This window comes from Melanotaenia boesemani, chromosome 10 (assembly GCF_017639745.1).
Source record: "Melanotaenia boesemani isolate fMelBoe1 chromosome 10, fMelBoe1.pri, whole genome shotgun sequence".
In the NCBI taxonomy this organism is placed as follows: Eukaryota; Metazoa; Chordata; class Actinopteri; order Atheriniformes; family Melanotaeniidae; genus Melanotaenia; species Melanotaenia boesemani.
In genome coordinates this window covers 243,752-268,685 of record NC_055691.1, presented here as the reverse complement: position 1 = coordinate 268,685, position 24,934 = coordinate 243,752, and the positions used below count along the sequence as shown (strand labels likewise).

General features: G+C 40.5%; 2 protein-coding genes across 2 annotated transcripts in view; both read right to left on the bottom strand.

Moving 5' to 3' along the window:
• Window positions 1–1,437, bottom strand: part of itga11b (integrin, alpha 11b) — a 186,933-nt gene extending 185,496 nt beyond the window's left edge. Inside the window, 1 exon segment of the mRNA XM_041996966.1 lies at window positions 1,348–1,437. Coding sequence (XP_041852900.1) covers window positions 1,348–1,396 — 49 coding nt within the window. The 5' untranslated portion in view covers window positions 1,397–1,437.
• Window positions 1,438–3,706: 2,269 nt separating this feature from the next.
• Window positions 3,707–24,511, bottom strand: si:ch211-284k5.2 (uncharacterized protein CFAP97D2). The gene is given in 6 exon segments (XM_041996973.1): window positions 3,707–3,727; window positions 4,723–4,894; window positions 9,526–9,540; window positions 11,576–11,679; window positions 11,844–11,924; window positions 24,419–24,511. Coding segments are annotated over 6 exon segments (486 nt in total).
• Window positions 24,512–24,934: the final 423 nt, after the last annotated feature.

The window sequence follows — 24,934 nt, the reverse complement described above, 5'->3', positions numbered from 1 at the left end:
ATGCATAGTGTTGTGTGCCTGTGTTGAATCTTATCAAATATGCTTGAATTAACAAATGTGAGTGTTGGGTTATATATGCAATTATTGCTAAATGTACTGTTACTAAATGTTACTAAACCCATCACTTCCCCAAGCAGACGGGCAGATGATGCCGATTCAGAAACACAGCGGCCAGACATTCATCCTGACCAAAGTCAGGTTAGACTTCAATCTCCAGACATGTACCACAGGTCAGATGTCAATGGCTGACTGACAGTACAAATTCATCAGGTCACAGATCGATGGGAAGAACTGATAGGAGGTCAAAATCCAATGGGATGGACTGATTAGAGGTCAAAGGCCAATTGGTTGGACAGATTGGAGGTCAAAGTCTGACAAGACTGTCTGATCAGAGGTCATAGACCAACAGGATGGACTAATCTGAAGTCAATGACTGACAGGATGTCAAAGGCCAATGGGACTACCCGATTGGAGGTCAAAAACCAACTGGACAGACTGACTGGTGGTCAAAGGCAGATGGGACAGACCACTGAGACAAGACAGAGCTATTACAGGTCAAAGATCGATAGGACGGACTGATCAGAAGTCAAAGACCCACAGACTGGACCAATCTAACTGGACAGACCGATCAGCAGTCAAAGACTGACGGGACAGACAATGTGACGGGATGGACCGATTGAGGGTCAGAGACAGAGGAGACAGACTGATCAGAGGTTCAAAGGCCAGCAACTCAATGTTGATTCTGTATAGAGTAACCATCAATTCAGCAACAATTCTGTATTTATTTAACACAGACTGCATTGATTCAACATTAAGTAGAATCTATTCAAAATCAATTTAGCTTTGATTAACTATTCAAAACTGAGTCTGCCATTCATTTAGCATTGATCAAGCATCAATTCAACATCAATTTAACATCTATTCTGCATCAATTTATCATTTATTCAGCATTGATTAAGCAATGATTCAGCTCCAGTAGTCAAATCAAATTACTATTTAACTTAAACACAAGTTTTCAACCTGAAGAAGTAAAAGGTATAATGCAAATATCAGTTGTAATTTAGTGACAGCCTCATTCTGTGCTTATGTCAACTAATCTGCACATCTTCATAACTCACATTTCATATACAACAGCTGCAGTGCTCCAGTTGTAAACTTGTATCGTGAAGACAGATACGAAAAGAAATGGAAATGGAAACTCACATTCCTGTAATTATTTATTTTGATGCTGTTATAGAAAAAGGTGAGCATTCTATTTGGGACGTTTGAAACAGCCCATGCATCTGCATACATGGCTGTAGTGATCTCTGATGTCAGTCTGGGATTGTGTGCTGGTTCCTTACTTACCTGGCAAGAGGATGCAGGTCCACAGCATGAGGATGTGATGGAAATCCATGAAAATGTTTGAAAATAAAAGTGATACAGAGAATAAGGGAAAGAGTGTTTTCGAAGAAGTGACTTCTTAACTCTGCTGCCCTGATGTGTGATTGAGATAGAGATGGAGGCAGAAAGGAGGAGTTACACTGGTAAATGAATAACATCTTGTCATGTGTCCACAGATCCTTGCTTTTCAATAGTCTTTCACTTTATCTTCCCTCTAAAATAATGCGTCATATTTGACGTGCAGCCAAAACAGGAAATTCCTCCACTTGTGACTGTGAGTTCACTCACTGTGCAAAAGACCAGATGTGAATATCTGTCCAGTGTTTATATGAAAGAGGTTGAAATCATGGCTTTACAGTCAATAAATGTATTATAAGCACAGATCACTGTAAAGTTAGTACACATTAATATGCAATAATATACATTAGTACATATTAGTACACATTTACTGCTTTAATGTAAAGTGTGAGGAGTCAGAAATGTTTCTTAGATTTATACCACTATTTAAGGTTCCTGTAATGCTTTACAGTCTGCGACAGCACAGGATGACTACACAAAGAGCATAAGTAACAATCAGTAAGACAAAAACACAGTCAACACGTTTCAATATAATAACAAAAGCTATTGATTTTGTTTATCATATAAAGATATGATAAACTGTTATATTGAGCAGCATCTCCAAACAATATTCACAGAAAACTTGTTTGTACTGAAACACAAATTTACTTTCACTGCAAATAAAACATTTGATACACATGATAAATATCTATTTCCTACGATTAAAGTGGCCAGAAACAGTTCACATATGGAAGGCTAGAATCACAAAATCAAGTTTTTCTTAAATGTCTTATGAATTAAATCAGTTGTCAAATAATCCCTTAATCTACTACTTGCAGCTCTACAGTTGAATTATATTGTATATTGTTATATTTTAATTTATAAATGTTTTTATAAATGTGTTTTAATTTTATTTTCTATTCAATATTTAAATTGCAGTGTGCCAAAACAGAGTGGGCAAGAAAATACTGGTCAATAGCAGATGTTTATGATTTTTAAATGTATGAAGTTGGTTATACTTGATGTAAGTGTATGTTACAGCCTGTCCTTCCACTTTCAGTCAGTCACTCCGTTCCATTTGCACTTCCCTGATCCTCCACACCTGTTCCTGATCATCATAATCAAGCCAACCTGTCACCTGTCTTCCATTGTGTCCCCAGTCCTCATATACTCCAGCACCACAGTCACTCCCTGTCGGACCTTAACCTACAACCCATATGGACTCACTCCCTCTCCGTTCCTGGCTTCCTCAACCCTTTGCCTTCTCCAGTATCGGTACCAGTATGATTCTTCTCCTGAGTGCTGATTTATAATAAAAGTCTAGCTAACCTGCTCTTGTCCTCCCTGGAGTCCTTGTGTAACAGTGTGGCAATCGATTGTCTAAAAAATGTTTTGAGTTTGCAGGCTTTTTAGTATAGTAACTTAACATTATTTTACTAATGTGTACTTTAAACGATGACACAAACTAATAAACACTGAGTAATGTTAACATACAAAATGTGTAGTTGTGTACTTTCGTTCTGTAACCTTATTCCATATAAACTGTAAAGTAGTGGTGTCCCCCCCCCACTCCACCCTCAAAGATGCTCTGTGGCGTAATCTGCTTTGTGAATCTGGCTTTACATCTTGTGAGCTGGGTTGCTGTCAAATCATTTCTGCTGCGTATCCTGCCCCTCCCACTCTCCGGTCGCATTCATTCAGAGTGCATGAAGTTCATTGAGAAATCATTGATATTGTCTTTTGTGCCTGATTGTTCCTGCAGATTTACAAAGATTTGGTTGACCTGTCAATCATGAAGGTGTTTCATTTGGTTGTAGATTACTAACATTTTCTCTAAAATGACTAAACAAGATGTTGGACAAGGTTTGTTTTTTTCTTGAGGTTTTCAGCAGTAGACATGCTGTAACTGGTAGACAGCTCACTTCCATTCACAGCTGCAAACTTCACCTTCTGTAGTCTCTGCAAGGGCAAATTAAAATAAAAAATAAAAAAACAGCAACAACACCACACGGCTTGGCTGGATAATTACCATCCTTTAACCAACTTAGTAAGTAACTTTGTAAGGTTTATTTATTTAGCATTTTTCACAGAGTCAAATTTTCACAGTGAGATGTCATAAAAATATAAAGTAGAACAGACAAGACACATTTTCAAACATACAAACATTTAAACCTACATCTAGCTAAAAGCCTGTTTGAACTAAAGTGTCTTTAGTTGCTTTTTATAAGACGTGAATTTAAGGGGCATAAAGATGGCAGTGGAGCGTTCAACTGGCCGGGGGAAATGTCTGATGGAAAGGGCACGATTAGGACAGCCACTGACCTCAGGATCTGAGGGTTGGCAATGGGTTATAGACTTTCAGCAGCTCAGAGATGTAATCAGGATGATGTAAGGCTCTAAAAGTGAAGAAGAATGGAGGTGCAGAAACGCCTTCTTACTCAGACATGTAAGAGTATTATTTTATCTAAAGGAGAACAGATAAATGTGTAAATAATTTTCAGTTCTGTCTTTGACACCAAGGTTCTCAACTTTTTGAACTGAAAAAACATTTTCCAATGAACTGATCTGTGTGATGCTCCAGACACATCAGTGTAAAGAAAAAAAAAAAAAAAGACTAAGATGACAAAGAATGGACAGAAATAAAATATAGCTGGATATCATCCTAATTCAGATGATAGGAAACATTCCTGAACTGCTTAATTATATGTTCTGGAGAGAGGATGGACAATAAAAACATAAGGAGTCCTAAAGGTGAACCCTGTTGTACCCCACAAAAGCTATGGTGTTTCATGGAAAATCCGATCAACAAACACATTAAGTCTGCCATCGGTGACGAAAACTATCCTAACACTGGACCAGACAAGCCCAGCTCTGAATTTGTTCTTTATACAACGATCAATAGTGTCAAAAGCAGAAGAAAGATCCAATAAGACCAGGACTGTGTGAGCTGTCAAATCACTTCACTTATTTCTAAGAGGCTGTAGACACCATATCAGTCATTAGTCAGTCCGATGGGCGTCACTTAACTCTGTGGTTTTCTTTGTGGTTTTAGATGAGATTGAATAATGATTAATTCATTTAATGTCATTTCAGAGTTTATTATGAATAGTGTCTCTGTTAATTTAGGATGATCAAGAAAAAAGCTTTGCACACACTTTATCTCCAAAGAGTCTTCAACAGCTCTAGTGTTTTTTATTTTGTTTATTCTGAAATCTTTACATGTGTTTGTGTATAAATAATAATACTGTCACAAATATCATGTGCTCTAACCTGTTTACCTACCAGACCCTTCGGATACCTCGAAATGTTGTCCAGTTTTTGTTCCGCCCTCTCCCAGTCCTTCATCCAGAGCTCACAGCGATACTCAGACTGGCGGGACGTGATTCTCTGGTACATGGACTGGTTCTGATGGCTGATCAGTTGCAGCTCTTGCTTTCTTTTGCTGCCATTCAGACTGCAGAAGAAGAAATAAAAATGTTAAATATGATGAAGAACCCACCACCATTATGAACAGAGTTCTGATTTTAACAAGTTAACCTCTTGATGCCTGTTGCTGCAAATTTGCAACAAATCCCCTCTGGCCTTTATTTATTTTTCTTTTTTTTCTTTTTATCAAATATATTTATTTAATCTATTTGCTTTTACTCAGTCTTGTGTGTTTATTTTTATATTAACTGTTTATCTATTTTTCATTATTAAATGATTTCATATTTAATTGTTTTGACTTTTATTGTAGTTTCTTTCTTTTTGTTATTTTTTCCTGAAAATTTCCTGTATTTTCTTTTTACATTATAAATAATTCAGGTGTTGAGGGGTTAAAGGCCAACATTCCAACATTGAATAAAAATTGTTTTCTCTCATTTTCATCACTTCCTGTTTTAAGTTTAGTTGGCGAGCCCACTGCTCTGTTTCCACTGTCTGCTTTCAGACTCCCCAGTTTCAGATTCCTTCATGATTAGCTTTCCAGATATCCATAATCTTGCTTTCCAAGTGAATGTTTTGCTTTTGTCTTTTTTCTTTTTTTTTCCTTTTACCTTAGCATTAAAATTTACTCTTGGATTTTTAGACCTTCACTAAGAAATAATTTGTTTTTTAGACTGCAATATTAATACATAACAATAATCAGGAATAGTTCCATTTAGAAGTAACAAATCCATCGACTAGTTTTGTTTGTATGATACACTGGGCTATTCTCTACTCTCTTAACACAGTACCAACCATGTGTGAATATTTTTGTTAATTTTTGACAAACGTAGTATTTTTCATTAATATTTAAAATTTTCAGCTATGAAACGCAAAAATCACAAAATGATTTTTCATTTTCATAATATTCTTTCTTAATATTGTGTGGAGGCAGTTCAAAATTCAGATAGGCAAAATTTTTCTTGTCAGTACAATCCTATTAGTTTATGGTACTTTTTTATTGATAGCGATGTCAATCCTTCTTGATATCTATGTGGGTATTCAGGGCTCTGGTCTTAAATGGTCCAGATTCTATTCTATTCTACAGTCATTTAACAGACGCGTTTATCCAAAGCGACTTACGTCTGAGAGTAAAAACAATACAAGCAAGAATTCAAGCAAGATGGAACTGTCATGGTTTCGGTTCTGACTTTCTGTGTTTATTTTTGGTCATGTTTCTATTTTTTGCTCTTGGCTTTTGGTGTTCAGGGCTTAGTTTTGTGTTTCTTTGGTTTATGTTCGTTAGTCTGATTGCTCATACACATCACCTGTGTTTAATTTGTCAGTCTGTGTATTTAAGTCCTGGGTTTTCAGTGACTCCTTGTTTGAATACTTCAGCCATGAGGTGGCTAAATGCCTTCCGACTGCAGTTGATCCAGACCTCATGTTCCCCGAGCCTCCTCCCACAAAGTCCAGAAGGAGGCGGTCGTCCAGGCGGCCCCTCATGAGAATCACCTTGAGCAAACTGGTGTGAAGGCTCCTTGGATTTGACACGGAGCCAGAGCCGCTAGAGTATCCAGAGTGATCGCCATTCTGGGGATCCAGACTGGTGATAAGCCCAAAACCACTTGGGTGGACCACATCTCGGATGCTGACACCAGCTCCACGGTCCACGGCTCAGGTGGCACCACCAGCTCCAAGGTCCATGTTCCTAGTGTCGCCACCAGCTCCACGGTCCACGTCACGGGTGTCGTCACCGGCTCCGAAGTCGACGTCTCTGGTCTCGCACCAGCTCCAGTGCCTCAGCGCCCCACGCTGGCTCCCAGGTGTAATCCAGTTCTTCAGCATCCGACGCCAGCTCCAAGGTCCTGCCCAGTGCTGCAATGTCCGACGTCAGCTCTAAGGTTCGTCTCTGGTTCTGGGGCTCATCATAATGTGGATACTGAGCCCTCCAGAGAATCTGTCTGCGAAGCCCCTTGAGATCCGGTCTGCTCAGCTTCAGGGCTGACCACCTGAGCCAAGATCTGTCCGGCCTCCTGACCGGAGCCTGCTGTCTGCCCGGCCCCCAGGCTGGTCCCCTGAACCAAGTCTGTTGTCTGTGTGGCCTCTGGGCTGCTGCCCCTGAACTTTGTTGCCTGGATTATTCTGCTTGGGCCTATATATACACACACACACACACACACATATAGTGATGGGCAACAATTAAAATTTTTAATCAATCACAATGCATTGTTACATGAAAAATGTTTCTTTTCTTTAAAAGAAGGCCTACAGCTATATAAATAAAATGCAGTAAATTTTGGTTTACTAACACTACATCAGGGGTCTCCAACCTGCGACCTGTCATTAGGTTGGAAACCAGGGACTTTTTTCTTTTTTTACGTTATATAATTTTCCACAAATATCTACATCCCTTAGAAGACAGTCTGTTTATCCTCTTTTTAAGGTTTTATGTATTTCTTTATTTTAAAACCTAAAAATGGAAATAAAAATGTGGTTCTTCATAAATAACAAACGGTGGCTCATTAAAAAGATATATTAAGTTTAAGTATATTTTAAGTATATTAAGTTTCTTTTTTGAACATTTGCAGCTCTAAAGGAGTTTTATTTAGCTGGCTGAGGGAAAAATGGCTCTTTGGATTGGACCCCTGCACTTCTACTGTCACATTTATCAAAGCGTGTGCACGTACGTCCTACACCTGTTTCCATTTAGAAATCAGAATCAATTGTTAAGCAGGCGCACATGAGGGAGCGCCTTGCCCCGCCCACATGGTGGCTATAAATGGTCAGAAGGGCGCCTGTAATACATATTCATCACATCATTTCCATCATGGCTTGGGAGGGAAAAAGAGGGGAAAAGTTGAATTTTCAGGGTGTGAGACAGAGATCCTGATGGAGCACGTTGAGAAATGTAAAAATGTTTAACAGGTGGACACAGCGTGGACATTACTGGTGTCAGAAAGACAGAATACTGGCAGCAGGTGGAGATGCTGTCATGACAGTGTCAGAAGGGAAGACACACCAGAGGCATCAGAACGTACGGATCTCAGTCGGTAGAACATCCGTCTACGATACGGTAGATCAAAGTTCGAATCTTACATGGGTGATTCACTTTGGAGAAAAGCATCTTCTAAATGACAGTAATGATGGCAGTAATTTGTTTTAACGTATAAAATAAATATGTACAGATACTGAGATTGGTAGCAGTTTATTTAGTGTTAAATAATATTTCTTTCTAGTTGCTGGATGCTCCAGCTGGGTGGGCGGTACTCTAGCTGGGTGGGCGGTGCTCCAGCTGGGTAGCCGGTACTCCAGCTGGGTGGGCGGTACTCTAGCTGGGTGGGCGGTGCTCCAGCTGGGTAGCCGGTACTCCAGCTGGGTGGGCGGTACTCTAGCTGGGTGGGCGGTGCTCCAGCTGGGTGGGCGGTACTCTAGCTGGGTGGGCGGTGCTCCAGCTGGGTGGGCGGTACTCTAGCTGGGTGGGCGGTACTCCAGCTGGGTGGGCGGTGCTCCAGCTGGGTGGGTGGTGCAAAGGGACACAATCACCGCTATTAACCAGGTGGACAAGGAGCTGCAGGAAATAAAGACCGTCTGGACAGAAATTAGGACAACAATCCTCTTGTGTGTTTCGTTAGCGTAGCATCACTTCTAGACCTCCAGCCTCCAGTCTGGTCCCGCTCTGCTGGACTGAAGGACCAAAGCTACTTTCCACACTGATGCTACATGCTGGCAGCAGACTGGCTCCTTATTTATCTGGATGGGTTTTATAACATGAAGTTTTGTTTCACAATGACAGAACATGTTTTAGTGGTTGAGCTTCTTATTATTATCATCTCCCTTTTTCCTGAAATTCCTATTGTTTTTCTCCCCTCTTTGGAGAATTAATATAGAATGTCGTCTTTATTCATTTCTGCAAACAGCTTTAATATCTAACATGTGGTGTGAAAGGTAATAGTGAATTGTGCACAAATGTCACGTTTCACACCATTTCCTTGATTTTATCCTGGACCGGTGGCGTCGCCGTTTCCCATTTCTCTAGATTATGTGCGTACAGCTGGGTCAGAGTAGCTGTGAAGGTAACCAAGATTTATAGCAGGGATCACCAACCCCGGACCTCTTGAGCCAGTGTCCTGCAGGTTTTTACTGCATCCCTGCTGCAACACACCTGGTTCAAATGAAATAGTCAATAGTCAAGATCTACACCAGCCTCTTAACTACCCATTATTTGAGTCAGGTGTGCTGCAGTATGGAGATATTGAAAACCTGCAGGACACTGGCTCAAGAGGTCCGGAGTTGGTGATCCCTGATTTATAAAAACCAAGTTTGGTTTGGTTGATCTAATCTGACTCTGTGAGGTCCTTCTTAACTGTGGAATGAACACAAACTGAGATTTTTTCTTTTTTAACAGAGTTAAAGTCCCTGGAAACTAAGGAAACACTCATTTTTGCTTTGTGCAATTCACCTTCCCCCAGTGTCCAGTTCTCATCCTCCTCCTCCTCTTTTTCTCTGTATAATAAACCAAGTAGGAAATCTGAATATCATGGAAGCTGTTATTTACTACAATGCAGTGTGGTGATTGTATAGACAGCTTCAGTCTTGGTAGTATTGCCCTGTACTTTTGTTTGTGAGATGTTTATATTAACTTGTTTTTTGTGCTTTGAAACAGCTAAACGGAAAAGGGACTTTTATGCAGAGCTGCTGGAATACCTGGAGAAGTCGGATGAGAAAGTGCATTTGGTGCAAAGCCTGAAAAAAAACTGAAGACTACAGCAGTTCAATGGTTGGAATGATTGGGGACATGGTGTCCTTAATGGAGACTACAAAAATAAGTGATTTGCATTTTTCCAATAACACCTTTTAAATTCAAGGAGTGGTTATCCTCCCTCTATGTAAGAGTAATGAATAATGGTGTGCTTACAACTGATACAAATTATAATTAATGTGTATACATATTAAAATACACAGTGTTAATGTCTTATATATATATACATATATGTTATTGCACTGTTTTAGGTGATCAATTAAAACCAAAATATAATTACTTATTTGACCCAAACTAAAATAAAACCAAAAGCCAGATAAACAGCTTTGTAACTTAGGTTCATCTTTATTGATCAAATAATACAATTTATGGTGTGCAAAATTGTGTAAACTAGAAATGATATGCTAGACAGACCTCACGGTTAAAGCTGACCCAACATCAGTCTTTCAACATTGGCTGTATTCACTACCGGTCGTTCTTGATGCCAATGTTGGACCAGGATACACATTCAATAATGTGTGTCCTCTTTAGACAGATGGCTGTGGTCTGATCACAGATGTACAGCGAGGACTATGATGTGGTAAAATCTGGAACAATGCAATCCCACCAGAATCTTGACCGTGGGTGTGTCCAGACAACAGGCATCCTCCAAATCAAAATCCACACTAACACCATCTAATAACTGAAAAATACATTATTAATCCCATAAGGAAATTGCAAAATGGACATAAATGTGATTACGTTTGTACCATGTAATCCATGCTATGTGGAGCTATAGTCAGTGCTACGCCTAAAAACATCATAACATATCGTTGAATAATTACCTCTCTCCTTAACTGTAGTCGCCGTTCTCTGCGCTTAATAATCAAACATTCACGGACAGCCATGAACAGAAGACTGGTCCATCTGTGGAAGTCTAGGCGAGTTTGGAAGAACGAGAGCACGACAAAGTAAACTCCATCCTTTTAAGATGATGTAATAATGCAGCACCGACTCGGCTCTGTCTGTGTAAAACCAAACAGGTTTTCTGGCAGTACCAGCTAAGCACTGGCTCTAGCACAGAACTGACACCAGTTAGTTTTTGGTGGAAAAGGGGCTTAGGAAGTCCCATATAGGACCCCCTGTATATCCAAGGCTGGAATAACCTGTAGTTTTTATGTTTGGGCTGATGAGACAGTACATCAACAAACCACAGCAACATTAACAATAGAATGAAGTTTAATTAATTTTTTTCCTACTACTGTGTTTATTTTCTAGTTTTTCATTAACAGTGTATATGGCATGGTCACTATGTCCTTCTTTTTAGTTTCAGGTTGCTGTTTGGATTTTGTTTGTAGTCTGTTTTGCTTGTTTATGACTTGTTGTTATTCCTTTGATGATGGCCCATGTCGCGTATTGGCAGCATGAGTGCGTGTCGGATGTCTTTCCTTCTTCTGTCTTTCTTCTTCCTCTGTTACGAAACTGGCCAATTTGTACAGTGTTCTGACTACTGATAAACTTGTGTTCTGTGGGGTGTTTGGATGTCCAGAGGAAATATTGTTCTATGGTCTTTCCGCCAGAGACTATCTAGTGGGGAGGGGCATGTCCAGCCTGTTATATCTGTCATGTCCTTCAGGTTGGCCACTCCTAGGAATAAATGACATGTCACAGAGGTCGGATGATGCTTTTGAGGAAGACTGCAAATGCCAGTCAAAACATATATTTATTTAATCAATTAGTAAGGAACATTTCATTTGTACATAGTCACAGAAGTGTGTAGTTGATATTAAATGAGTTTTTTGTTTGTTTAGTTTTTTTTTTTTTTTTTTTTTTTTTTTTTTTTAAGTGGCTTAAATTTGAACACATACAACAAAAAGTGACTGGCTGAAATAACAAGAGAAAATGATAATGAACTGTGATGTATCTAAACAATTCAAGTGTGATGTTTGATTCTTCCTTCTTAACAAGTGAACTTACCTTCTCAGGTGGTACTGGTTCCTGTGGTCAACCAGGCCTTTAGAACAAACAATGCTGGCCAGTTTAGAGGCTAAAAGGTGGTTGTTTCGATCAATAACACACTGTTGCTCATCCTGCAGCTGAAACATGGAAACCAAGAGACTCAATGCAGACTCAGGACATTTTGGAGTTTCAAGAACTTCCATAAAATCAGCAGATCACTTTCTGGTCACTTTTCTGACCTCCTAAGCTACTCCAACGCTAGTCAGTTGTTGAAAGAAAACAAGTATAGGTGTCCACTGACCTTAAGTTTCTTTGATTTAAGTTGGAGATGAATGGGTGTCTTGATGTCCTTAGTGTCCACTATGGGCAGGGCAAAGGCCACCTGGACAGGTAGATCAGGTTACTTCAAATTCAAGTGAACTCTGGAGGTATCCAAGCCATTGTGTTTATCAAACAGGTGAACCAGGTCTAGACAGTTCTCAAACACAGTGGTTCCCAACCTATTTTCCTTGAGAGCACCCTTCATGCAAATACAAAAAACCATGGACCTAAAACCATGCTTGTTTTTATGCTTTCAAAAGTGAGATTCTTACCATAAATAATGTATTCTGGCTGAGTCCTGTAATTTGATAAAGCCAAAGTTAAATTAACAACATATAACCTTACTTTTTTTTCTTAAAATAGGTACAATGTCTAGACAGTGATCACAATTGCTCTGAATGTTTTAAGCCTCGGGGACCCCCTCGTATTCTTTAGGGGACCCTCTTGGGTTTGGGAACCACTGCTCTAACAGGTTTCTGAATGACCCACCTGATTCCTTGATTTCAAGCTAATCCAGTTCTGGACAGACAGGAGCTAAATAACAGTTCTTTAACCGTATCAAAATAAAAATTTTCTTTGCAGAAAATGTCTGAAAGGATGAATCTTAAAGGTTTTTAAGTTTTGCTATTTTTCCCTTTAACTCATTCGTACATTTGTTACAGTTAAACCATGTACACTATTCAACCCTCCGTGAATGTGAAATCGGTCTTTGTCAGCTGACGTCACACTCGGGATAGCTGCAGTCGGTCGCCATGTTGGTTGCATCCTCGTTGTAAACAGCTGTTGTGTGAAAGACTGCCATACTAAGTCACACGATAAAAAAGGTAGAAAAGTGGCCACAACGTTAGATTTGTTCGGTTTCCCACTTTTAAAGAGGCTTTGAACAGCAGGTTGAGGATGTAACGAGGCGGGTTGCAGCGGTGAGGGAAGGACATCACTTTCACCACCATCTCCCTTCATGCTGTTTGCTCTCGGCATTTTCATAAAGGCAAGTTGTTGTTTTTATTGTGTTAGTAATGTTAATGAATGAGCTTCATTTGGCTTTTTAGAGTCGCTATATTAACATTGGCTAACTTCACTTGTAAACTAGAGGCAAAGAGGGAGGGAAATAGAAACGAGTTCATCTGTTTGTGTTTGATCAGAGTTTATTTTATTTAATCATCTTTATATAAAACGTCACAGCGTGAATGATTTTAAAGATGCAGGTAAATACCAAGAGTTCTCTGAGACCTGATGGATGTTAACTGGTTGGATTAAGTGGTTCAGATTGTGAAACTAAAGGAAACATCCAGTGTTAACTAGTTTTTTAATAACAAACGTGGCTGCAGGTCAACCAGCTTAAGAAATGATGGAGGCTCAGACTGGACACCATCCCTGCTTCTAGGACACATCAGGTCCACCCACAAACGCTGCAGGTCTGCAGGACGAAGAAGACGATCAGCTGAGGAAAGAGACGCTGCAGCAGCAGAGATGGAGTCCACCATGAAGGAGACACTGGAGATCTACAAAGCATGAAGTCCACCAGGATGCAGACCCTGGAGATCTACAGACCATGAAGTCCACCAGGATGCAGACCCTGGAGATCTACAGATCATGAAGAGGACACCAGGATGCAGACCCTGGAGATCTACAGACCATGAAGAGGACACCAGGATGCTGGAGAGGAAAGCTTCAGATACAGACCAGAGAGGTTGGAGAAGATGGAGATCAGCTGATCAGAGGATGACGATGATGAAGATGATGTGTGTGTACAGTCAGACAGCTGGAGGTGTTTTTTTATAGTATTTGTGCAGCAAAAATGTGCATTTTTTTTGTTTTTGTACATGACATAAACATGAATAATAAAGTGTGTTAAAGACATTTTTGAAGTATTTTGACTCTTCGTTGCCTCTTAAGAACATAAATAACCAGCGTCAGTTTAATGAAAATTACATAAAATTTTAATTACATTATAAATGTTGGAGATAAACACTGAATAGAAACATGATTGTTAAAAGAATTTTGACAGTTTTACTTTTTCATACAAGTTTTTATTGATATTCTCAGAATAAACAGCAGCAGCACAACGTTAAACATAAAATTCAATAAAAGAAAATACAGAATATGAACACGTGATATAATAAAACACTGAAGTTGTGGCAAAATATCTTCAAGTCATGTAGAGAAAGAATTTCACATCTTTGATGGAAATTTCAACCCTGAAACAAAATAACGAGCAATTGTGCTAAAAACTGTAAACTATGTTTAAATTAGTCACCAAGAGGACCAATGAGAGCAGATCCAAAAGTCTTCTTTATCTGCTGCAGGCCGTAGACCTCCATGAAGCAGATCCAGAAGTCTTCTTTATCTGCTGCAGGCCGTAGACCTCCATGAAGCAGATCCAGAAGTCTTCTTTATCTGCTGCAGGCCGTAGACCTCCATGAAGCAGATCCAGAAGGTTTCTTTATCTGCTGCAGGCCGTAGACCTCCATGAAGCAGATCCAGAAGTCTTCTTTATCTGCTGCAGGCCGTAGACCTCCATGAAGCAGATCCAGAAGTCTTCTTTATCTGCTGCAGGCCGTAGACCTCCATGAAGCAGATCCAGAAGTCTTCTTTATCTGCTGCAGGCCGTAGACCTCCATGAAGCAGATCCAGAAGTCTTCTTTATCTGCTGCAGGCCGTAGACCTCCATGAAGCAGATCCAGAAGTCTTCTTTATCTGCTGCAGGCCGTAGACCTCCATGAAGCAGATCCAGAAGGTTTCTTTATCTGCTGCAGGCTGTAGACCTCCATGAAGCAGATCCAGAAGTCTTCTTTATCTGCTGCAGGCCGTAGACCTCCATGAAGCAGATCCAGAAGTCTTCTTTATCTGCTGCAGGCCGTAGACCTCCATGAAGCAGATCCAGAAGTCTTCTTTATCTGCTGCAGGCCGTAGACCTCCATGAAGCAGATCCAGAAGTCTTCTTTATCTGCTGCAGGCTGTAGACCTCCATGATGACCAGAGCTTCAGTGGAGAGTCGGTCAGGTGCTGGGAGGACCTGTAGACACACTGGCAGACAAACAACAACCGTTTACACCAGTTTGCTTTATTTATCTTCATTTATAAGGACGTTTATATTATTACAGGTTCTGGTTTACAGGCTGATGCCAGACTGACGTGTTAGCTTCAGTAATTATGTTGTATGAACATCTGGTCGGATTATTAGATCATTTAAACTTTTTCTGAGTTATGTAATATAAATATGAATAAATATGTGAATAAATATTTTTACAACATTGTAATGGACATGAATCATTTATGCTCAGAGTTTAAATAAGTAAAGAAATCAGACAAAACAAGTAAAGTAACCCTAACCAGCATCATAACTTCACTAGCAGCAGGTGAGCTTACCTTTGCAGTGAGACTGTTGTCAGTCCTGCGGTGGAAATGTGAACAGATCTGCATCCAGACATTCCTGAAATGTCGTGAGGATCTAAGTTATTGATAACAGTTTGGCCAAAAACTGATCCCGGGCCTCCTGTACAGTGTCCTCTCATCATTCTTCTTTTTCTCCATACTGGCGACTGAGTAAACGGTTTTAAAACGTAATATTAACTAAAATACTGCTCGTCGTGTTGCTTGTTTTTATCCGCGATGCAACCAACATGGCGCGGGGGGGACCATAGTTAACAGTTCTTCCAGAGAAGGTATTAGACTTCTTGACTATATTTGAAGATTTATTAGCCTTCGCCTGAAGGTACTGTAAAAATGTAACAGATGAAACACACCGTAGTTACAAATACACCACTCACATTATGTCATACAGCACTGTAGATAACAAGATATGTCAATATTTAAACAAAAACATCACAACGATAAAAGACCAATGCTAACTCTGAATGGGAATTCTTATAGAGATGCTAATAGAATTAGCCTTCACGTTGCCGGAAAAAGGAAAGGAAAACATATAAAGGGCACAGTAACTATTTTGCCTCCTTTAAGAACATAAACTCAGATAGTCACTTACAGGCATGTGTTTGCTCTGCTGAATTTAAACGTTTATAACACCAGTGTATCAACCACAAACAGTTTCTTCTACTACTACTACTTCTTCCACTAGCAGTAGGCAGCTGCATTACAATATTTTACTTACTACCTTCCCCTACTGGGGTAGCTGAACCACTGCAGAGGCGGTACATACACTAGGTTGTTATAAAAATACTTCTTTTCTTTTTAGCTTTTTTAGTGTAAACATTACTCAATACTAGTAATGAAAAGAGCCAGTTTTGTTTTAAATCAAAATGCTCTGGGAATACTGTATCATTCATTCGTCATGTCATATTTAAATTATTGTATAGAGGTATGGGGGAACTGCTATAAGACACATCTAATACCATTAGTTACTCTACAGAAAAGAGCTATTAGGATCATCCATAATGTCCAATTTAAGGAACATACTAATCCACTTTTTGTTAAATCATTCGAGTTAAAGTTAAGAGATCTGGTTGATTACAAAACTGCTCAAATTATGTTTAGGGCATCAAAAAACTCTCTTCCTGCCAATATCCAAAACCTCTTTAAAAACAGAGATGAACACCACAACCTAAGAGGAAATCACACATTCTATCAACCAAGCGTAAGAACCACTCTAAAATCTATGTGTGTCTCGGTACAGGGAGTCATTCTGTGGAAAAATTTAGCAGAGGAGATTAAAAACTGTACAAATCTTGCTCAGTTTAAAAAGATGTTTAAAAAAGAAGTGATAAGGAGGTATCAGGAGGAGAGAGATTGATGCTTTAAGCAGTGTATAATGTATTGATGTATGTCACAGATGGAGGGTAGGGTAGTGGTCGGTGAGTATGTGGGCCTGTGTCTGTGTGTATTTGTCTTGTCCTAATGTTACTGTGTTGTGTATGGATGAATGTTGGTGGGTTGGGGTGTGGAAATTTAAAAGCATTGCTTCTTCCACTCCCTTTTCAAACCATGCAAACTGGTATATGTAGTTTGCTTGTTGTTTTCTGTTGTATACTATGTCTGCAACTTGTTTGAAATAAAATGTTGTTGATCTGATCTAGTAGCATTTAGACCACTGATTCGCAACCTTTTTTAAACCATTCTCTGGTTCGACTGTGAGGAGTTTCAGGGTGCATTTATACCATGATAGTCCGCCATGATAGTCCGCAAGACTCGGAGTTTCTATTCATGAGCCACAAATCAGACCTTTTTAAATAATGTGTCCCTACTCTGAGCTCTGCATCTGCATCTGCATCCATTATTACTGAAGACGAGACACAACAAAGAAGAAAACTTGTTCATCTATTGATTAATGACGGACAACTTCTGTTTCTACCACATAACGGTGAAACAGCTGCATCAGATTCTAGCAGTCTTGGGTTGACCATATTTCTATCAGAACTTTTACCAAGTTCTTTCACGGGTGACCATGAGCCATTTTTCCCAGCCAGGGTCGCTTATTGTCCCGCATGCAAGCCCTATAATGAACCTACAATGGACTTCGTTTTGTAGACTGCCTGCTTATTTGGTCCTCTCGAAGTGGATTTCAATTCTTTTATCTAAATCAGAGTTTGTATGAGCATTCACACCTCCCCAAATGAAGCAGACTTAGCATCACCATGGCTCTACCAAGTCAGCTAAACCTGCCCCATAACTGCAGTACCCTCTGGAGGAGATGGCTGATTACCAAAGTGTGCAATACCGGCATGTTAAGAAGCACCCATCCTAACAAGTAGTATACCAAAATACCTGGAAGGAACTTAGCTGAAAGCCCAAGCATTGCCAACACCAATTAAAACCAGAAAAACTTTAAAAAAAAAACTGTCTACTTTTGTTGTTTTATGAACAAAACGTATGATCCAACTGGAAAAAATGCAGCTTTGACTCTGAGTTAGTTGGAAATTAATTACAAAGGTCCGGGTTATTTACGTTAAACAGAAAGGTTTTCAGGTTGGAGTTCACAGTCTTTCTACCATGTGCTATCTTCATGTCTCCTTCCTTCTGGATCATCATTGGTGTTTCTTGGATGCCTTCCCACAAGTCTTTCTGAGTGGAACATGACACTAAATAAAGCGCTGGATAGATGGCCCCCAAGATTTGGAGTTGTGGCAGTAGGATTATTGGTTGGTTAGTGATGCCACTCATGATGTCTGATTTCTAAATCATCCTCATCTGATCACTGTTATATAGATTTAACTTTAGGAGCTCTGATAAGAAAGAACACACACATAGGCTACTGGAAGTTTAATGCAACTTTAACAGAAAATTAAGAATATTGCAATATAATCAGAGAAATCATTAGGCATATTAAAAATGATAACTAAATTGAAGATTATATTAATAAATGGGAATTTGTTAAATAAAAGATTAGAGTAGCCACTATAGGTTTTCGTACAAAGAAAAATGTATAGTAATGGGAGAAAAGAAGATTAAAAAAAACAAACAAAAAAAACCATATGTTTCAGAAAATAAAATTTTTCCAATGCAAATGGTCAAGTGCTCATGGCATTACAATCTATATTTTAACTTGTCCTGTCCAGCATCATAGCAGTAAAATGATAATCTGTTTGCTGTATCGTGCTGAACAAATTTGCTCTGCCAAGGGGAGGCCTATGGGTAAGGCTCCTCTTGATAATGTGATTAATTTATTTATTTATTTACTTTGAATCACGGAATCTATGTAATCTTGCTGGACCTGACCAGAGGGGACAGAAAAAGATGGAAAATAGCAAAAAGAGCAAAAGAAGAAAGGAGACAAAAAGATCACAGACAGAAGGAAAGGACCTTTCAATCCACACCATCACCAGACAAAAAACTGTTACACCTGTACATGAACACACCAGAAAATTTCCTACAACTTTTACAAAAACAAAAACACACACACAGAAAAAAAAAAAAAAAAAAAAAAAATATGAGAAACAAGGAGTGATCAGTGATGAAGAGTGGTGAGTGAGATCATGCAAATGCGACCACGCCTCCACGGAGGCCAGAGGCAGACCAGGGCCTGGGCCGGGCCCTCAGCAGCAGACCCGGAGCACCAACCCAAGCCACCACACCACGAAGATGACTCCAGCCCCACCCGAAGGGCGGCAGAGGAGAGCCCCAGCAAGACCCCCCACGGTCCCGGGGCACAGGCCCCAGTGGGCCAGGATCAGCAGCCACCGGCCCCGCCCAGGGACCGGCCACCCAGGGCAGCCCAAGCGAAGGGCCCAGGGCCCCAGGAGCCCAGAGGCGGCCGCCCCACCCCCCAAAGGCAGAGGGCCCGCAACATGCCTAGGAGGACCAGGCCCCCCCAGACAGCCACCCGGCGTAGGCCAGCACACACCCCGATGTTCCAGCCGCACACCCCGGGAACCAGGGTGCTATCGGCCCCCTCCCCCCACTCCCCATCTACTTTAATCTGCACCCCATATAACCCCACACTCACACCCTCCCTCATGCCGCACCCACAATCACTCACCACCACACAATCACGCCACACACAACCCTCCCACCATGCCCCGTGGGGGACACCCCAGGCAGCCCAGCGGACAGCGAGCCCCAAGCACCCCCCCTTGACCCAACCCCCACAGAGCCAGCAGCCCCCCCGCCGCCCCCAGCCACACACAGGAGGAGCAGGGGTGTAAGAGGTCCCCAATACCCTCTCCCTCCCCGCTCCTGACTGTTTATGTAGTGTGTGTTGTGTGCAATTAAAATTGAGGGGCAGTGACCGCAATGAGCCGGGAGCCGGGCCACCTAAGTGAAGATTTTTCCATCAAATACAACTGTATATAAGGGATGCATAACAAGTTTGATAAAACAATGCCATCTGCTGTTAAATGGATAGTGAAGCAGTATTTATTGTACACAAAGATTTTGAGACAGCTCCACTCAGAAAAAAATTACATTTTCTGAAGAAGAAGAAGAAGATTTTATTTGTCATTATACACAGTGCAGAACACAGGTACAACGAAATTGTTTCCAGTACAACCCGTCCAAGACTAGACAGCAACAACATGTAGACACAACAGGAACAGGCATACTGAGGCAGCAGCTGCTGGGGCAGCGCGCCTATGTATTAGAGTAGATAAAGAAGGAAAAGATAACATTGGGGGCAGAAGATGTGGTTGGGGAGAAAAAAAAAAGGCATCACCACACTGGGCCTAAGGGCCCAGTGTTGAGATACAAAAAAACCTCCTCGGTACATAAAAGCACATAATTCAGACATTCACAACATCAGAAACATATGGCAGGGTGGGAAAGGGGTCTCCCATCACAGCAAGTGCGGACGCAGCTGACATGAGCGCAATCAAGCCGACCCGCCGCCCGGGAGTGGAGGGAGGGGGGGGAGGATACGACCAAGGCAGTGAATCATCGGGGGAGGTACGTCTGTAGTGGTGTATGTGAGTGTGGTGCTTGTGTGTGCGCAGTAAGTAAGTAAGTGGGCATTTGAACTTTCTCCCAGTCCTCCATCTTCAGTCTCTGCCACCTGATGATAGTGGGGCGTCCTTGGGAGCTGATCCAGGAAAAAGTCCATCGCCCGTGAGGAGGGTGGGGGACTGAGCATCCGTCAACAAGACATTCCAGGAGAACTTTATAACCAGCCATCCAAGGCCAGTACAGGGAGCCGAATTTGATAACAGCATTTGTTTTAATTTCAGGCCAGAGCTGTTTCGTCTGCCTTGAGTCTCTCAGTGGTCCCACTGGCGACTCCAATCATCCGAATTTTGGGTCAATTTCCATTTCCATCCAGCCGAGCCGACAACTTCTCCCAGTTGGTGTCCCCCTTACGTACAAGCTCCGAAATCGCAACCAGCTTGCCATCCTGGGCCTCCAGTTTACGATTTAGTTCCTGCAACGTCAAAGTCTGATTGTTCATAGCTCGACACACACCTGCACAGAAATCCGTCAGCTTGCCAGTGGCCGCCGACAGTGTCCGAATTTTGCGATATGCCAGGAAACCGCCCGCTCCAAACAGCGGAAACCCAGTTATCATGAATCCGAATGTATAGATGTCTTCAGCGTCCTCAACAGAAAGGATCGACAGACACATGACTTTCCACGCTCCCCAGGAATCCATCACATATCCAGCTGAAAACGTTCCGCCAGGACAAGCAGGCTCCCCTACGCCTGTTTTCCGGTTCGAATAAATTTGGTCGATTGCATTTAGGGACCAGCTGATCAAATCCATTGTTATAGATTTTGGTTTCAGAAGAAATGCAGAGAGAGACTCAGAGATGACAGGACAAGTAGCAGGGCAGAATGGGGAGGAGGGAGAGAGAAGAAAAAAGCGTCTGTCTTTGTCGAGAGCAGGAAGAAGATAGAAAAGATACAATAAATTTATGAGAATAACACTAACAAAAATACTTTTTCCCATTCAAAACAGAAGGCAGTACATTTTCAACCATTTGAAATTGTATACATTATATATATATATATATATATATATATATTACCTCCAAATGTTCTAGAGTTACAGTTTAAGGTTCTCAATGAGGTCTATTTAACTAGTAAACTGAAGTTTAAAAGATATGTTAATGGTTGTATATTTGAGAAGGGGATTTTTTTTTCTTTTTTGTATTTTGTTTAGATTTTTTAAAAGGATATGTACACCATGATCTGTCCCTTTTGATAAAGACAATTATTAAAATGTAGAAGAATAGAAACTCATTCATCCCTCCAGATGCTGATGAATTGGTGTAACACCTGGTGGAGATACAAAGGCAGACGATGTGTAATCCCTTATTGATCCTGGAGGGAAACTCTCCCCTTGTTTGCTTTGCTGTGGCAGATCGGTCCCGTTCAATATCAACTTTCCAACACATCACAAAAAATGCTGAAAGAATCTAGTTGTAGTTTTGTAAATAAAGATTCACAGCCTTTGTCAAATATTAGTCTGAGACTCGGCTGAGACTTAAAACTCTAAACATTTGTCTTTAGATGTGAGCTGGAATGAGCTGGTAGTTTTCTAGTCTTTTGCAAATCTTTTCAAAGCCTTCTGATGTAAACCCAACATAAATCTAAATGTTTTCTCTGTCTGTATACTTCGATACAGTTTCAGGGAAGTTGCAGTCTATCCCAGCAATTAGCAGATGAGAGGCAGGGTACACCTTGGACAGGTTGCTGGTTCATTGCAGTTTTTTTTTCTTCATGTTTATTTTTTATATTTTTTGTTACAAATTAAAATAGCACCAGATACACACTCACAGAGAAAAACCAAAAATATCTCATAACGTATAAACCCAAATAGACAACTCAGTGACTGTCGGCATGCAGAGGATGAGGAATGAAGAGAGATCAGTGATGAGGAGTGGTGAGTGAGATCGTGCAAATGCATCCACACCTCCACAGAAGCTTGGATGTTTTTTAATCTTGAAATTCGGCATAATTAGGGATGTGTCCTTTTGATTGACACGTAGCCAATATCTGTGGCAAGAAGGGAGAGTGCAGAGCAACTGTAGTTTTTAGCCGGCTAACAGTGCGCCTTAACTTTAGCCCACCTACCTTTATTAGCTGTTAGCTCACGTTAGATCAGAGTTGGCCCAGTTAGCTCTTAGCTACAGGCAGCTTGGAGTTTGATAGATGTCAATCATACAAGCCCACGCTCACAGCGCCCCTCTCAGCTCTGCCACTTTGTCCATTTTTGTATTTTCCAGGAGCAACAGCAGGCGTGACGTTGCCAACATGGCAATGGTAGGAACTGCCCAACGAGCTTCATTTTTGTTCTTCAGAAACCTAAGGGTGATGTCACGGAGGCTCTGCCCATCTTTTATATACAGTCTATGGTCTGGGCTCTCCCACTGTCCCCCCCTCCTTTCCTTCCCCTGAGGCATGTGGTGGGTGGGTGCCTTCTGGGGTCAGTGGCGGTTCATTGGCTATGGTCACTGTGTGGCCCGGTCATGTAGGGCGGCTGCTCCTAGCCTATCTTGCCCTTGGGGGCCTCCCGAAAGATGAATTCTTTCTGTTAGAAATGTTCAAATTTGGCAATGATGGGTCTCTGTCCTCTGTGTTTTTTGGCCTAAAAGGTGGAATATGATGATGGACGGTAACAGCTGGCATTTTAAGCTACACTGTCATTGAGTCCTTCAGTGATTTTTCTGGGTGGTTAAGTGAGTTTTTCTGTATCCCTGTAACAATGAGATTGTCTTACATACTTCGTGTCCAACACTGTATTCTTGATTAGTTTGTTTTCTTTTAAGAGTGGGTCCATCTGCTTGTTTGCTGTTCAGCGTTTTCTTTTTTGCTCTGTGTGGATTTGATTGTGCACGAATTCCAGACTAGACTGTAGATGGATAAGTAAGTCCAGTTTATTGCAGATACTAGCCAAGAGACTAACCTCGATTTCAGTGGTCTGCAGGTCGTTTCTGTCCGTGGATCAGTCCTTCTTTTTTTTCTCTTATTGGGTTTCTTTAACGGTTTATCTAAAACATGTAGATGTGCAATCCTTTTTTTCCTGTCCGTAGTAGTATTGATCAACAAATATTTGACCAGTGTGTAAATGTTATTCAGTCTATATTCTGATGGTTTGATTAGATTGAATTTAAATCACCAATGTGATCATTGTTGTCTTCCCTTTGTATTTCAGTCACCCTCACAATATGTCTCTGGTTGCTCTACCACATCTAATGATAAGATCATTTCTTCACAACATAACAATGAATTTACTTATTGAAATTTCTGTAGACCTAGCCAAAGCTTTTCACACAGTTGATTCTTCTGTTTTACTGGGGAAACTATAAATATGGTTTTCATGATTTTTCCATCAAATGGTTAAGTAATGGTATTTCCGAGATAAGACAGTTTTTGAATGGATGTGACGCTAACAGGGTTAGGTTAAACAATATTTAGGCTCAGTAGGCTTTTCCATGGTTCTATTTTGAGACCATTATTATTTCTTATCAGCATTAATGACCTTTCTGATGTTTCAACAAAGTCTGTCCCCAATTATGTTTACTTTGCATTCATACCCCAGATAGACACATCGGGGGGCCATGTTGGGTTCAGTATTATTATTATAAAGTATTATGACATTTCTGTCACTATATTAAAATATTTTCTTAAATATATATTTACCTTTTTTGTAGACATTTATAGTCAGTTACCAAATAATTAACACAATACTACAATTCCACTACTAAACAGGTAGGTTATTGTTAAATTAGTTTCCATCTCATTACTGTGGGTTACAGGCCCCTGTAACTTCAGATGTCGGTTGTTACCATGATGTTTCCAGTGTTACATCACGATATTACCTGATTAACACTTTGATAATTACAAGGCATTACCCTGTTACTTCTGTATATCAATCATGTTGCCACACTATTACCTTGTTATTACTAATGTAAAGTGCTACCCAGTGTGTAAAAAAAATCTTTGCACTGTGTTTTAATATGGTCTCAGTCATGATCAATAATTAAAGGCAAAAATCATTAAATGATTGTGAAATTTAAAGCAAGGAGTATCTGTATCGAATTGGTACCTGCTCTGGATTTACTTGGTATCAGATTGACAAAATTTGCTAAATCGTCCAGCCCTAGTCTAAGCTAAGTTAGATTTCATTTTATTTACATTACTTTTACCCCCCATGTGTCTCCATTGTCCTACCTTTTTGCAGTGATTTTCAAAGTCCTTCTGGTCCCATCTCTGCTGCAGATAGCGATTGGTAACTGGTTTCAGTGGTTGGTATGATCGATGCATTTTGTACCAATAAAATTAACTTTACAGAGTTTCCTTGATCTGACCCAGCAGGAGGTGGTGTGTTTGTGTGTTTGCATGCCTTGTATGCTGTTGCTATAGAGACCCCCCCGGCAAAAACAGATCAGGTTCTCATTAATTATTACTAAGGTGTTATTCTTAACATTGCTGAGTAGCCATCCTCATTAAGCTGAAAGGTAAATACATTTTAAAAATAAATAAATATCTTTCTGAAGTTGTAAAAAAAAAAAGAAATAGATCTTTGGGATGATAAGGAGGTAGTCCACTACAATATTCTGATTTATCTTTTTTTTTTTTCGCCAACCCAACACCAAGGCTAGGCACCCCAGGGACAAGAACATGTCCGCAGGAACCCCCCCCTCCCAAAAAAAAAAAAAAAAAAAAAAAACCCTCTTTACCCCAACC